General features: G+C 61.3%; 1 protein-coding gene across 2 annotated transcripts in view; it reads right to left on the bottom strand.

Moving 5' to 3' along the window:
• Positions 1–16,043, bottom strand: part of CYP11A1 (cytochrome P450 family 11 subfamily A member 1) — a 17,471-nt gene extending 1,428 nt beyond the window's left edge. Inside the window, 9 exon segments of one of the 2 annotated variants that reach the window (NM_001127374.2) lie at positions 322–513; positions 1,767–1,845; positions 2,429–2,595; positions 3,839–3,999; positions 7,160–7,363; positions 10,564–10,763; positions 12,648–12,803; positions 15,742–15,893; positions 15,942–16,043. In NM_001127374.2, the coding sequence (NP_001120846.1) occupies positions 322–513; positions 1,767–1,845; positions 2,429–2,595; positions 3,839–3,999; positions 7,160–7,363; positions 10,564–10,763; positions 12,648–12,803; positions 15,742–15,893; positions 15,942–16,034 (1,404 nt within the window). In that variant the 5' untranslated portion in view covers positions 16,035–16,043. 2 annotated transcript variants of the gene reach the window in all.

The raw sequence follows: 16,043 nt of genomic DNA, 5'->3' as shown, positions 1-16,043 counted from the left end.
TTGGGGACCCCGTGGGATGAACCCCATGGCCACCACGCTGTCCCCTCACATTGGGGACCCCGTGGGACGGACCCCACAGCCACCACGGTGTCCCCTCACATTGTGAACTCCATGGGATGGACCCCACAGCCACCACACTGTCCCCTCGCATTGGGGACCCCACGGGATGGATCCCACAGCCACCACGCTGTCCCCTCACATCGGGGACCCCGTGGGATTGCCTCAGCGGCCACCACGCTGTCCCCTCACATGGAGGACCCCACGGGATGGATCCCACAGCCACCACGCTGTCCCCTGCGGTGGGGACGGCGGGACACTCACGTGCATGAGGAAGAGCTGCATCTCCAGCTCGGCGATGCGGCGGCCCAGGCACTGGCGCGGCCCGAAGCCGAAGCCGAGCCCCAGGAAGGGCTTGGGGCCGGCGGCGAGCCAGCGCTGCGGGCGGAAGCGCTCGGGCCGCGGGAACACGTCGGGGTCGCGGCCCATGGCGTACAGCCCCACCTGTACCAGCGTCTGCGCGGGACACAGCGGGGACAGGGGCATCGTGTCACCGTGTCATCGTGCCCTTGTGTCCTCAGGTCCTCGTGTCTTCATGTCCCTGTGTCCCCACATCGTCGCATCCCCATATCCCCGTGTCCTTGTGCATACCCTCATCCCCACATCCCCATGTCCTCATGTCCTTGTGTCCTCATGTCCTCGTGTCCTCATGTCCCTGTGTCGTTATGTCCTTGTGTCCTCATGTCCCCATGTCCTCATGTCCTTGTGTCCCCATGTCCTCATGTCCTCATGTCCCCATGTCCTCATGTCCTTGTGTCCCCATGTTCTCATGTCCCTGTGTCGTTATGTCCTTGTGTCCTCATGTCCCCATGTCCTCATGTCCCCATGTCCCTATGTCCTCATGTCCCCATGTCCCCATGTCCTCATGTCCTCATGTTCCTGTGTCGTTATGTCCTTGTGTCCTCATGTCCCCATGTCTCCATGTCCTCATGTCCCCATGTCCTTATGTCCCCATGTCCTTATGTCCCTGTGTCCCCATGTCCTCATGTCCTCATGTCCCTGTGTCGTTATGTCCCTGTGTCCTCATGTCCCCATGTCCCCATGTTCCCATGTCCCCATGCCCCCATGTTCTCATGTCCCTGTGTCCCTGTGTCCTCATGTCCTCATGTCCCCATGTCCCTGTGTCGTTATGTCCTTGTGTCCTCAGTCCCCATGTCCTCATGTCCCCATGTCCCCATGTCCCCATGTCCCCATGTCCTCATGTCCTTATGTCCCTGTGTCCTCATGTCCTCGTGTCCTCATGTCCCTGTGTCCCCACATCCCCAGATCCTCATGTCCTTGTGTCACTGTGTACCCTCATCCCCACATCCCCATGTCCTCATGTCCTCGTGTCCTCATGTCCTTATGTCCCTGTGTCCCCATGTCCTCATGTCCTCATATTCCTGCATCCCCATGTCCCCATGTCCACAAGTCCTCATGTCCCCCCATCCCCGTGTCACTGTGTCACCATGTCCCTGCCTCCCTATGTCCCATGTCCCCTCATCCCTGTGTCCTGGTGTCCCCACATCCTCACCCCCCCATGTCCCTCCATCCATGTGTCCCCATACCCTCATGTCCCCACATTCTCCTGTCCCCATGTCCCCATATGCCTATGTGCCCCTGTCCCCACTGTCCCCCTGTCCCCATATCCCCCATGTCCCCACATCCCCGTGTCCCCACATCCCCGTGTCCCCGTGTCCCCAGTGTCCCCGTGTCCCCGTGTCCCTCACCCCGGGCGGGATGCGGTAGTCCTGCAGGATGACCTCGTGCGTGGTGTACCTCTGCAGGGTCACGGCCACCGGGTGCAGCCTGCGCGACACGTGCCACCAGGGCTTTGGGGACACTGCAGGCAGGGCGGGCGTGTCCTCCTCACCTGAGCTCCTCCTCCTCACCTGAGCTCCTCCTCCTCACCTGAGCTCCTCCTCCTCTTCCTCACCTGAGCTCCTCCTCCTCCCCTGAGCTCCTCCTCCTCCTCCCCTGAGCTCCTCCTCACCTGAGCTCCTCCTTCTCACCTGAGCTCCTCCTTCTCACCTGAGTTCCTCCTCCCCTTCCTCACCTGAGCTCCTCCTCCTCCTCACCTGAGCTCCTCCTCCTCCTCACCTGAGCTCCTCCTCCTCACCTGAGCTCCTCCTCCTCACCTGAGTTCCTCCTCCTCCTCACCTGAGTTCCTCCTCCTCCTCACCTGAGCTCCTCCTTCTCACCTGAGCTCCTCCTCCTCACCTGAGCTCCTCCTTCTCACCTGAGCTCCTCCTCCTCACCTGAGCTCCTCCTCCTCCTCCTCCTCACCTGAGCTCCTCCTCCTCACCTGAGCTCCTCCTCCTCCTCCTCACCTGAGCTCCTCCTCCTCACCTGAGCTCTCCTCCTCACCTGAGCTCCTCCTCCTCCTCCTCACCTGAGCGTCTCCTTGATGGTGGCCTTGAGCAGCCGTGTGGATTTCAGCATCTTCTCGCGGTCGCCGCCCGCCTCGCGCTTGGCTGCCAGGACCTCGGCCCGCAGCTGCTCCTGCACGCCCGGGGCCCGCGCCAGCTCCAGCATGGCCCACTGCAGCGTCATGGACGTCTGGGGACAGCCACAGCTGCCAGGACCTGCCCAGCCCTGCCAGGACCTGCTCAGCCCTGCCAGGACCTGCTCAGCCCTGCCAGGACCTGCTCCTGCTGGCCTAGAGCTGCCAGGACTTGCTTGGTGCAGCCAGGGCCTGCTCAGGGCTGCCAGGACCTGCTCAGTGGTGCCAGGACCTTCTCCCTGCTTGACCAACCCATCACCAGCCAGGACCTTCTCCCTGCCCTACCCAGCCACAACCAGGACCTTCTCCCTGCTTGACCAACCCAGCCCCAACCAGGACCTTCTCCCTGCCAGACCCATTACCAGTCAGGACCTTCTCCCTGCCCCACCCAGCCCCAACCAGGACCTTTCCCCTGCCTCAACCAGGACCTTCTCCCTGCTTGACCAACCCATAACCATCCAGGACCTACTCCCTGCTTGACCCACCCAGCCCCAACCAGGACCTTTCCCCTGCCCCATCCAGGACCTTTCCCCTGCCTCAACCAGGACCTTCTCCCTGCCTGACCAACCCATCACCAGCCAGGACCTTCTCCCTGCCCCACCCAGCCCCAACCAGGACCTTCTCCCTGCCCCACCCAGCACCAACCAGGACCTTTCCCCTGCCCCATCCAGGACCTTTCCCCTGCCTCAACCAGGACCTTCTCCCTGTTTGACCAACCCATAACCATCCAGGACCTTCTCCCTGCCCTACCCAGTCCCAACCAGGACCTTCTCCCTGCCCTACCCAGACACAACCAGGACCTTCTCCCTGTTTGACCAACCCATAACCATCCAGGACCTTCTCCCTGCCCCATCCAGAACCTTCTCCCAGTCTGTCCCATCACCATCCAGGACCTTCTCCCTGCCCTACCCAGCCACAACCAGGACCTTCTCCCTGCCCCAACCAGGACCTTCTCTTTGCTTGACCAACTAATCACTACTCAGGACCTTCTCCCTGCCTGACCCACCCAGCCCCAACCAGGACCTTTCCCCTGCCCCACCCAGGACCTTCTCCCTGCCCCACCCAGCCCCACCCAGGACCTTTCCCCTGCCCCACCCAGGACCTTCTCCCTGCCCCACCCAGGACCTTCTCCCTGCCCCACCCAGCCCCAACCAGGACCTTCTCCCTGCCCCACCCAGGACCTTCTCCCAGCACCACCCATCACCACCCAGAACCTTCTCCCGGCCTGTCCCATCACCACCCAGGCCGTTGTCCCTGTCCCACCCGTGACCAGGCAGGCCGTGTCCCCTCGCCCCGTACCGTGTCCACCCCTCCGGCCATCATCTCGGTGACGCTGGCGCGGATGTCGTCCAGGGGCAGCTTGTCGCGCAGGATGAGGTTGCCCAGGATGCCCATGTACTCCTGGCTGCTCTTGCGCTGCAGCCGCAGGTCCCGGTACACGTTCTGGATGCACTTGTCCGCTGAGGGGACACGGGGACGCCGCGGGGCCAGGAGGGGACATCAGCGTCACCGCCCCGCGAGTGGCGCGGCCCAGAAGGAGCCGCGTCCTTCACCTTGTTGGAGAAAACTCCCGCGTGTGGGGAATGGATTTGTGGGAGATTTTTGTGTAAATATGTCAGTTTTGGATGAGGAAATGTTGATTTGGGAAGGTGATGGAGGAGGATGGAAAATGGGAGGAGAAGCTGGGTTGGGATGGGTTTGGAAGGTGATGGAAGAGGATGGACAATGGGAGAAGATGGGCTGGGGTGGGTTTGGAAGAGGATGGACAATGGGAGAGAGAAGCTGGGCTGGGAATGGGTTTGGAAGGTGATGGGGGAGGATGGACAATGAGAGAGAAGCTGGAATGGGTTTGGAAGGTGATGGAAGAGGATGGACAATGGGAGAAGCTGGGCTGGGAATGGGTTTGGAAGGTGATGGAAGAGGATGGACAATGGGAGAGAAGCTGGAATGGGAATGGGTTTGGAAGGTGATGGACAATGGGAGAGAGAAGTTGCGTTGGGATGGGTTTGGAAGGTGATGGAAGAAGATGGACAATGGGAGAAGCTGGGCTGGGATGGGTCTGGAAGGTGATGGAAGAGGATGGACAATGGGAGAAGCTGGGCTGGGAATGGGTTTGGAAGGTGATGGAAGAAGATGGACAATGGGAGAAGCTGGGTTGGGATGGGTTTGGAAGGTGATGGACAATGGGAGAGAGAAGCTGGGTTGGGAATGGGTTTGGAAGGTGATGGAAGAGGATGGACAATGGGAGAAGCTGGGCTGGGATGGAATGGGTTGGAAGGTGATGGAAGAAGATGGACAATGGGAGAAGCTGGGTTGGGGTGGGTTTGGAAGGTGATGGACAATGGGAGCGAGAAGTTGAGTTGGGAATGGGTTTGGAAGGTAATGGGGGAGGATGGACAATGGGAGAAGCTGGGCTGGGAACGGATTTGGAAGGTGATGAAAGAGGATGGACAATGGGAGAGAAGCTGGGCTGGGAATGGATTTGGAAGGTGATGGACAATGGGAGCGAGAAATTGAGTTGGGAATGGGTTTGGAAGGTGATGGGGGAGGATGGACAATGGGAGAGAAGTTGGCTTGGGAATGGGTTTGGAAGAGGATGGACAATGGGAGAGAAGCTGGGCTGGAATGGGTTTGGAAGGTGATGGAAGAGGATGGACAATGGGAGAGAAGCTGGAATGGGTTTGGAAGGTGATGGAAGAGGATGGACAATGGGAGAGAGAAGTAGGGTTGGGAATGGGTTTGGAAGAGGATGGACAATGGGAGAAGCTGGGCTGGGAATGGGTTTGGAAGGTGATGGAAGAGGATGGACAATGGGAGAGAAGCTGGAATGGGTTTGGAAGGTGATGGAAGAGGATGGACAATGGGAGAGAGAAGCTGGGCTGGGAACGGATTTGGGATGTGATGGAAGAGGATGGACAATGAGAAGCTGGGCTGGGGTGGGTTTGGAAGGTGATGGACAATGGGAGAGAGAAGTTGGGTTGGGAATGGGTTTGGAAGAGGATGGAAAATGGGAGAAGCTGGGCTGGAATGGGTTTGGAAGGTGATGGAAGAGGATGGACAATGGGAGAGAGAAGCTGGGATGGGTTTGGAAGGTGATGGAAGAGGATGGACAATGGGAGGAGAAGCTGGGTTGGGATGGGTTTGGAAGAGGATGGAAGAGGATGGACAATGAGAGAGAGAAGCTGGGATGGGTTTGGAAGGTGATGAAAGAGGATGAACAAGGGGAGAAGCTGGGTTGGGGTGGGTTTGGAAGGTGATGGACAATGGGAGAGAGAAGTAGGGTTGGGAATGGGTTTGGAAGAGGATGGACAATGGGAGAGAAGCTGGGCTGGGAATGGGTTTGGAAGGTGATGGAAGAGGATGGACAATGAGAAGCTGGAATGGGTTTGGAAGGGTTTTGCGGAAAGGATTGGGAGTTTTGGAGCAGCGGAGCCACCAAGGACGGGTCACAGGGGCTCTGTCAGGGTGGCTGCAGGTGCTCGGCTGGGGGGTGTTCGTGGTGCCCGAAGGTGGTGGGGAAGAAATGCTCGTGGTGTGCCCCGAGGTGGCACCGTGACGTGTCCCCAGAGGTGTCCCCAGAGGTGACAGGGTGAGGTGGTATGGCGAGATGACGGTGAGATGTCCCCAGAGGTGACAGTGTATGGTGGCAAGGCAAGGTGTCCCCACAGATGTCCCCAGAGGTGGCAGGGCATGGTGGCAGGGCAAGGTGTCCCCAGAGATGTCCCCAGAGGTGTCCCCAGAGGTGTCCCCAGAGGTGGCAGGGCATGGTGGCAGGGCAAGGTGTCCCCAGAGATGTCCCCAGAGGTGTCCCCAGAGGTGGCAGGGCGAGGTGTCCCTGGCAGGGCTAGGTGACAGTGCGAGGTGTCTCCAGAGGTGGCAGGGTGAGGTGGCATGGTGAGGTGTCCCCAGAGGTGTCCCCAGAGGTGGCAGGACAAAGTGGCAGGGTGAGGTGTCTCCAGAGGTGACAAGGCGAGGTGACAGGGTAAGGTGATAGAGCAAGGTGTGCCCAGCAGTGACAGGGCGAGGTAGCAAGGTGAGGTGCCCCCAGAGACGTCCCCAGAGGTGCCCCCAGAGGTGGCAGGGTGACGTGGCAGAGTGGGGTGTCCCCAGAGGTGTCCCCAGAGGTGGCAGGGTGAGGTGGCAGGGTGGGGTGTCCCTAAAGGTGCCCCCAGAGGTGGCAGGGTGAGGTGGCAGGGCAAGGTGTCCCTAAAGGTGCCCCCAGAGGTGGCAGGGTGAGATGCCCCCAGAGATGTCCCCAGGGATGCGCCCAGAGGTGGCAGGGTGAGGTGGCAGGGCAAGGTGTCCCTAGAGGTGCCCCCAGAGGTGGCAAGGTGAGGTGCCCCCAGAGATGTCCCCAGGGATGCCCCCAGAGGTGGCAGGGTGGGGTGTCCCCAGAGGTGTCCCCAGAAGTGACAGGGCGAGGTGGCAAGGTGAGGTGTCCCCAGGGATGTTCCCAGAGGTGGCAGGGCATGGTGGCAGGGTGAGATGCCCCCAGAGATGTCCCCAGGGATGCCCCCAGAGGTGGCAGGGTGAGGTGGCAGGGTGAGATGCCCCCAGAGGTGTCCCCAGCGATGCTCCCAGAGGTGACAAGGCGAGGTGACAAGGCGGGGTGGCACTGACCCTGGCAGAAGATGGCGTCCCAGGCGTGCACGTGCTCGCGCCAGGTGCGGCTGCGCAGGCGCCGCAGCAGCGCGGGCGGCAGGTACAGCATGGGCGCCGTGGTGTGGAACATGCGCGCCACGGCCTCGATGAAGCGCTGCGCCTCGGGCTGCACGAAATCCTGCAGCAGCCCCAGGCGCTGCCCGTACAGCACGTGGCACACCGCTGGGGACAGGACGGGGACACTCAGGGGTGTGTCATTGTCCCCAATCCCTGTCCCCATCCCCGTGTCCCTGTACAGCACATCACTGGGACAGGACAGGGACACTCAGGGGTGTGTCATTGTCCCCATCTCTGTCCCCATGGCCCCGTACAGCACGTGGCACACCGCTGGGGACAAGGACAGGGACACTCAGGGATGTGTCATTGTCCCCATCCCTGTCCCCATGGCCCCGTACAGCACGTGGCACACCGCTGGGGACAGGGACGGGACATTCAGGGGTGTGTCATTGTCCCTGTCCTCATCCCTGTCCCCATGGCCCCGTACAGCACGTGGCACACCGCTGGGGACAGGACAGGGACACTCAGGGGTGTGTCATTGTCCCTGTCCCCAGCCCTGTCCCCATGGCCCCGTACAGCACGTGGCACACCGCTGGGGACAGGGCAGGGACACTCAGAGACTTGTCCCCAATCCCTGTCCCCATCCCCGTGTCCCTGTACAGCACATCACCGGGACAGGACAGGGACACTCAGGGATGTGTCATTGTCCCTGTCCCCATGGCCCCGTACAGCACGTGGCACCGCTGGGGACAGGACAGGGACACTCAGGGACCTCCATTGTCCCTGTGCCCATGGCCCCGTACAGCACGTGGCACACCGCTGGGGACAGGACAGGGACACTCAGGGACCTCCATTGTCCCTGTGCCCATGGCCCCGTACAGCACGTGGCACACCGCTGGGGACAGGGACAGGACAGGGACACTCAGGGGTGTGTCATTGTCCCCATCCCTGTCCCCATAGCCCCGTACAGCACGTGGCACACCGCTGGGGACAGGACAGGGACACTCAGAGACATGTCCCTGTCCCCATGGCCCCGTACAGCACGTGGCACACCGCTGGGGACAGGACAGGGACACTCAGAGACATGTCCCTGTCCCCATGGCCCCGTACAGCACGTGGCACACCGCTGGGGACAAGGACAGGGACACTCAGAGACATGTCCCCAATCCCTGTCCCCATCCCCATGGCCCCGTACAGCACATCACTGGGACAGGACAGGGACACTCAGGGGTGTGTCATTGTCCCCATGGCCCTGTACAGCACGTGGCACACCGCTGGGGACAGGACAGGGACACTCAGGGACCTCCATTGTCCCTGTCCCCATCCCTGTCCCCATGGCCCCATACAACACGTGGCACACAGCTGGGGACAGGACAGGGACACTCAGGGGTGTGTCATTGTCCCCATGGCCCTGTACAGCACGTGGCACACCGCTGGGGACAGGACAGGGACACTCAGGGACCTCCATTGTCCCTGTCCCCATCCCTGTCCCCATGGCCCCATACAACACGTGGCACACAGCTGGGGACAGGACAGGGACACTCAGCGACCTGTCATTGTCCCTGTCCCCGTCCCTGTCCCCATGGCCCTGTACAGCACGTGGCACACCGCTGGGGACAAGGACAGGGACACTCAGGGATGTGTCATTGTCCCTGTCCCCATGGCCCTGTACAGCACGTGGCACACCGCTGGGGACAGGATGGGGACACTCAGGGATGTGTCATTGTCCCTGTCCCCAGCCCTGTCCCCATCCCTGTCCCTGTCCCCATGGCCACAGGGACCAGCCCCAGGCGCTCCCCGTACAGCACGTGGCACATGGCTGGGGACAGTGACCGTGAGGGACACGTCCCTGTCCCCAAGGCCACCTCCAGCCTCGCCATGGCCACCGAGAGCTGGCGTGGCCTCCTGGTTGTCCCTGAGGGGTGGCTTTGTCACCAGCTGGTGGCCAGTAAGTGACAAAAGGCTGCTGCCACCAGTGCTCTGGGGAGGGGACAGCCCAGCTGGGGAGGGGACATCGCACCTGGGGAGGGGACATCGTGCCAGGAGAGGGGACATCCTTTGTCACTCTCCTTTGGCCAGTCCCTGAGGCCAGGACTGGCGGCTTTGGGGGTTTTGGGGTGTTTTTGTGGTTTGGGGTTTTTCTTTTTTATGTTTTTAGGGTTTTTTTTGTTTGCTTGTTTTTCCCAGGTCTTTTTCCATGTTTTTTGGCGTTTTTGGGTTTGGGGGAAGGGGGAGGAGGTGAGGTTTTTTGGGGTTTTTTTTTGTTTTTTGGGGGGGTTTTGGGGGGATTTTTGGTGGGTTTGTGGTGGAGGGGGGGTTGGGTTTTTTTGGGGGGATTTTTGGGTTTTTTTTTTGTTTTTTGGGGGAGGTTTGAGGGGTTTTTTTTGGGTTTTCAGGGTGGGTTGGTTTTTGGGTTTTTTTTTGGTTTTTTGGGGAGTTTTTTTGTTTCTTGGCGGGGGGTTGGGGGGTTGTTTTTTGTGTTTTCAGGGTGGGTGGGTTTTTTGGGGGTTTTGGGTTTTTTTGGCTTTTTTGTTTGTTTTTTCTGGGGGGAGGGTTGGGGGGTTGTTTTTTGTGTTTTCAGGGTGGGTTGTTTTTTTGGGTTTTTTGGGGGGATTTTGGTGGGGGTTGGAGGGTTTTTTGGCTTTTCAGAGTGGGTTGGTTTTTGAGGGTTTTTTTGAGGTATTTTGGAGGTTTTTTTGGGTTTTTTTTGGTTTTTTGGGGAGTTTTTTTGTTTCTTGGCGGGGGGCTGGGGTTTTTTTTCCTGGGTTTTCAGGGTGGGTGGGTTTTTGGGGTTTTTGGGGTTTTTAGGGATTTTTGGGTTTTTTGTTTTTTCTGGGGGGAGGGTTGGGGGGTTGTTTTTTGTGTTTTCAGGGTGGGTTGGTTTTTCTTTTTTTTTGTTTTTTGGGGGAGCTTTTTGTTTCTTGGTTGGGGGTTGGGGTTTTTTTCTGGGTTTTCAGGGTGGGTGGGTTTTTTTGGGGTTTTGGGGGTTTTTTGGCTTTTTTGTTTGTTTTTTTCTGGGGGGAGGGTTGGGGGGTTGTTTTTTGTGTTTTCAGGGTGGGTGGGTTTTTTGGTGGTTTTGGGGATTTTTGATTTTTTTGTTTGTTTTTTTCTGGGGGGAGGATTGGGGGTTTGTTTTTTGTGTTTTCAGGGTGTGTTGGTTTTTTGGGTTTTTTGGGGGGATTTTGGTGGGGGTTGGAGGGTTTTTTGGCTTTTCAGAGTGGGTCGGTTTTTGGGGTTTTTTTGAGGTATTTAGGAGGTTTTTTTGGGTTTTTTTTTTGGTTTTTTTGAGGGGAAGTTGGGTTATTTTGGTTCCTTTGGGTTCTTTTGAGGTTTTTTTTGGTTTTTTGGGGCCACGTGGCACTCACACTCGAGGGCGAAGCGGAAGAGCTCGTGGCTGAAGTCGCCGGTCCAGCAGCCGTGGCCGCTGTGGCGCGCCTGAGCCCGCGCGCGCCGCACGAAGTCCTCGCCCACGGCGCTGAGCAGCGGCACGAAGGCGCCCACGGCCGCGGGGGCCAGCGCCTCCTGGTTCAGCAGCAGCCGGTCCGAGCGCCACGCCTCGCCCGTCCTGGGGACACGCGGGGACACGCGGGGACACGCGCTGGCACCCCAAAGCGCGCCCCGGCTGCCCCGCGCCCTCGGCCCGCCCTGCGCTGGGACTGTCCTGCAGAGCCCGGATTTGGGGTGCCCCAAGCACTTGAGGAGCCCGGATTTGGGTGCCCCAATCACTTCAGGAACCCAGATTTGGGGTCCCCAATCACTGAAGGGGCCCTGATTTGGGGTCCCCAATCAGTGGAGGAGCCCAGTTTTGAGGTCCTCCAGTCACTTGAGGAGCCCAGATTTGGGTGCCCAAATCACTTCAGGAGCCCAGATTTGGGGTCCCCAATCACTTCAGGAGCCCAGATTTGGGGTGCCCCAAGCACTTCAGGAGCTCGGTTTTGGGGTCCTCCAGTCACCTGAGGAGCCCGGATTTGGGGTGCCCCAAGCACTTCAGGAGCCCAGATTTGGGGTCCTCCAGTCACTTGAGGAGCCCAGATTTGGGGTGCCCCAATCACTGGAGGAGCCCAGATTTGGGTGCCCCAATCACTTCAGGAGCCCGGATTTGGGGTCCCCAATCACTTGAGGAGCCCAGATTTGGGTGCCCCAAGCACTTCAGGAGCCCAGTTTTGGGGTCCCCAAGCACTTGAAGAGCCCGGATTTGGGTGCCCCAATCACTTCAGGAGCCTGGATTTGGGTGCCCCAATCACTGGAGGAGCCCGGATTTGGGGTGCCCCAAGCACTTGAGGAGCCCGGATTTGGGGTGCCCCAAGCACTTGAGGAGCCCGGATTTGGGGTGCCCCAAATAACTTGAGGAGCCCGGATTTGGGTGCCCCAATCACTTCAGGAGCCCAGTTTTGGGGTCCCCCGTCACTTGAGGAGCCCAGATCTGGGTGCCCCAATCACTTCAGGAGCCCAGATTTGGGGTGCCCCAATCACTTCAGGAGCCCAGATTTGGGGTGCCCAATCACTGGAGGAGCCAGGATTTGGGGTCCCCAATCACTTGAGGAGCCCGGATTTGGGGTTCCCCAAATAACTTGAGGAGCCCGGATTTGGGGTGCCCCAAGCACTTGAGGAGCCCAGATTTGGGGTGCCCCAAGCACTTGAGGAGCCCAGATTTGGGGTCCCCAATCACTGGAGGAGCCCTGATTTGAGTGCCCCAATCACTTCAGGAGCCCGGATTTGGGGTCCCCAATCACTGGAGGAGCCCTGATTTGGGGTGCCCCAAGCACTTGAGGAACCTGGATTTGGGGTGCCCCAATCACTTCAGGAGCCCAGATTTGGGTTCCCCAATCACTGGAGGAGCCCTGATTTGGGGTGCCCCAAATAACTTGAGGAGCCCGGATTCGGGGATTTGGATTTGGGGTTGACACTCACTTAAGCAGCCTGGATTTTGGGGGTTTGGGATTTGGGGGTTTGGATTTGGGGATTTGGGGGGTTTGGATTTGGGGGTTTGGGGTCGGCACTCACTTGAGCAGCACCTTGTAGGGTTTGGGGGTTTGGGGATTTGGGGGTTCGGATTTGGGGATTTGGGGATTTGGGGTCGGCACTCACTTGAGCAGCACCCCGTAGGGTTTGGGGGTTTGGATTTGGGGGTTTGGGGGTTTGGGGGGTTTGGGGGTTTGGGGATTTGGATTTGGGGTCGGCACTCACTTGAGCAGCACCCCGTAGGGTTTGGGGATTTGGGGATTTGGGGGTTTGGATTTGGGGGTGTGGGGTGGGCACTCACTTGAGCAGCACCCCGTAGGGTTTGGGGATTTGGGGGTTTGTATTTTGGGGTTTGGGGTGGGCACTCACTTGAGCAGCACCCCGTAGGGTTTGGGGATTTGGATTTGGGGTGGGCACTCACTTGAGCAGCACCCTGTAGGGTTTGGGGGTTTGGATTTGGGGATTTGGATTTGGGGTGGGCACTCACTTGAGCAGCACCCCGTAGGGTTTGTTGCGGAAGTCGCGGTAGGCCACCCAGGGGGGCACGCGGAAGCGCTCGGGCAGGGCCCCCTCGGCCTGGAAGAGCGTGGCCGCGTCCCCGGGGCTGATGATGTTCACAGTCTCATGGACACCCAGCTTCTCCCTGGGGACACCCCGAAATCAGGCACCCCGCCCGGGAGTGGCCTGTCCCCATGGGAATGGCCTGTCCCCATGGCAATGGCCTATCCCGTCCCCATGGCAATGTCCTGTCCCCATGGCAATGTCCTGTCCACATGGCAATGGCCTGTCCCCATGGCAATGGCCTGTCCCCATGGCAATGTCCCATCCTGTCCCCATGGCAATGTCCCATCCTGTCCCCATGGCAATGTCCCATCCTGTCCCCATGCCAATGTCCCATCCTGTCCCCATGGCAATGTCCTGTCCTGTTCCCATGGCAATGTCCTATCCTGTCCCCATGTCCCATCCTGTCCCCATGGCATTGTCCCATCCTGTCCCCATGGCAATGGCCTGTCCTGTCCCCATGTCCCATCCTGTCCCCATGGCAATGTCACATCCTGTCCCCATGGCAATGTCCTGTCCTGTCCCCATGCCAATGTCCTGTCCCCATGGCAATATCCCATCCTGTCCCCATGGCAATGTCCCATCCTGTCCCCATGGCAATGACCTGTCCCCATGGCAATGTCCTGTCCTGTCCTGTCCCCATGGCATTGTCCCATCCTGTCCCCATGACATTGTCCCATCCTGTCCCCATGGCAATGTCCTGTCCTGTTCCCACGGCAATGTCCTGACCCCCTGGCAATGTCCTGTCCCCATGCCATTGTCCTGTCCCCATGTCCCATCCTGTCCCCATGGCAATGTCCCATCCTGTCCCCATAGCAATGTCCTGTCCTGTCCCCCTGGCAATGTCCTGTCCTGTCCCCACGGCAATGTCCTGTCCCCATGCCAATGTCCTGTCCCCATGTCCCATCCTGTCTCCATGGCAATGTCCTGTCCCCTGGTAATGTCCTTTCCCGGGGGATGCTGCAGGATCGGGGCCCAGGGGGGCACAGAGGGGGCTTGGGGACAAACCCCTGGGGACCCTGGGGACATCAGGGAGGGCGGGATCCTCGGCATCTCCGTTATCCCCAAATGCCACATCCACAGGGCCCTGTCCCACAGCCCCTGTCCCCTCCCGGGGCACGGGGACTGTCCCCATGTCCCACAGCCCCTGTCCCCTCCCGGGGCACAGGGACTGTCCCCATGTCCCACAGTCCCGGGGCACGGAGACTGTCCCCATGTCCCACAGTCCCTGTCCCCTCCCGGGGCATGGGGACTGTCCCCATGTCCCACAGCCCCTGTCCCCTCCCGGGGCACAGGACCTGTCCCCATGTCCCACAGCCCCTGTCCCCTCCCGGGGCACAGGGAATGTCCCCATGTCCCACAGCTCCTGTCCCCTCCCGGGGCACGGGGACTGTCCCCATGTCCCACAGCCCCTGTCCACTCCCGCGGCATGGGGAATGTCCCCATGTCCCACAGCCCCTGTCCCCTCCCGGGGCACAGAGACTGTCCCCATGTCCCACAGTCCCTGTCCCCTCCCCGGGCACAGGACCTGTCCCCATGTCCCACAGCCCCTGTCCCCTCCCCGGGCACAGGACCTGTCCCCATGTCCCACAGCTCCTGTCCCCTCCCGGGGCACGGGGACTGTCCCCATGTCCCACAGCCCCTGTCCCCTCCCGGGGCACGGGGACTGTCCCCATGTCCCACAGCTCCTGTCCCCTCCCCGGGAACAGTCCCTGTCCCCTCCCACCCCGCGGTCCCTGTCCCCTCTCCTCTTGTCCCTCACGGTGTCCCCAAGCCGGGCCAGGCCCCTCCAGCAGCTCAGCCCCGGGCTGGGGACAGGGCAGGGGACAGGGCAGGGGACACGGGGAGGGGACACGGGGAGGGGACACGGGGAGAGGACCGAGCAGGGGACAGGGCAGGGGACACGGGGAGGGGACACGGGGAGGGGACACGGGGAGGGGACACGGGGAGGGGACACGGACCGGGGAGCAGTCAGGGGACACGGGGAGGGGACACGGGCAGGGGACACGGGGAGGGGACACGGGGAGGGGACACGGGGAGGGGACACGGGGAGGGGACAGGGGGAGAGGACCGAGCAGGGGACAGGGACAGGGGACGCGGGAAGGGACACGGACAGGGGACACGGACCGAGGAGCAGTCAGGGGACACGGGGAGGGGACACGAGCAGGGGACAGAGACAGGGGACACGGGCAGAGCACCAGACAGGGAACACGGGCAGGGGACATGGGCAGGGGTCATAGGAGGGGACATGGGCAGGGGTCATAGGAGGGGACACGAGGAGAGTCCATGGGCAGAGGATCGGGGAGGGGACACAGGGAGGCGACACGGGGGGGGGACGCGGAGAGGCGACGCGAGGAGGGGACACGGGGAGTGGGGGGAGACACGGGGAAGGGACACGGAGAGGCGACACGGGGAGGTGACAACGGGGAGGGGACATGGGGAGGGGACAACGGAGAAGGGACACAGGGAGGGGACACAGGGAGGGGACACAGGGAGGTGACACGGGGAGGGGACACGGGGAGGTGACCTGGGGAGGGGACACGGGGAGGGGACACAGGGAGGGGACACAGGGAGGTGACACGGGGAGGCGACACGGGGAGGTGACACGGGTGGGGACACAGGGTGGGAACATGGGGAGGTGACACGGGGAGGTGACACGGGGAGGGGACACGGGGAGGCGACACGGGGAGGCGATACATGGAGGTGACACGGGGTGGGGACACAGGGATGCGACACGGGGAGGGACGCAGGGAGGCGACACGGGGAAGGGACGCAAGGAGGTGACACGGGGAGGTGACACGGGGTGGGGACACAGGGAGGTGACACGGGGAGGGAACACAGGGATGCGACACGGCGAGGTGACACAGGGGAGGCGACACAGGGATGCGACACGGGGTGGGGACACAGGGAGGCGACATAGGGAGGTGACACGGGGAGGCGACACAGGGGAGGCGACCGGGGAGGGGACACGGGGAGGCGACCCGGGGAGGGGACACGGGGAGGGGACGCGGCCACCTGACCTGTAGATGGGCCCGAAGCGGCGGAACTTCTGCGCCATGCTGAGGTGCAGCGCGCTGAGGCCGCCCTCCCGCCAGAAGCGGTACAGGTTGAGCCAGCCCGCCCGCCACTCGCCCGGCACCTGGTTAAAGGGCCGGGGAGCCGAGGGGACAGCCGAGGGGACAGCCGAGGGGACAGCCGAGGGGACAGCCGAGGGGACAGCGCCGCCAGCCCCGCCGAGCCGCCGACACCGCGCGGCTGCGCCTCGGGGACATCCCCGCAGCGCTCCGGGCTTGGTGACAACGCGGGCGAGCATCGGGAGGGT

The sequence above is a fragment of the Taeniopygia guttata genome, chromosome 10 (assembly GCF_048771995.1).
Source record: "Taeniopygia guttata chromosome 10, bTaeGut7.mat, whole genome shotgun sequence".
NCBI classification, from domain to species: domain Eukaryota; kingdom Metazoa; phylum Chordata; class Aves; order Passeriformes; family Estrildidae; genus Taeniopygia; species Taeniopygia guttata.
This window is presented reverse-complemented; position numbering and strand designations above follow the sequence as displayed.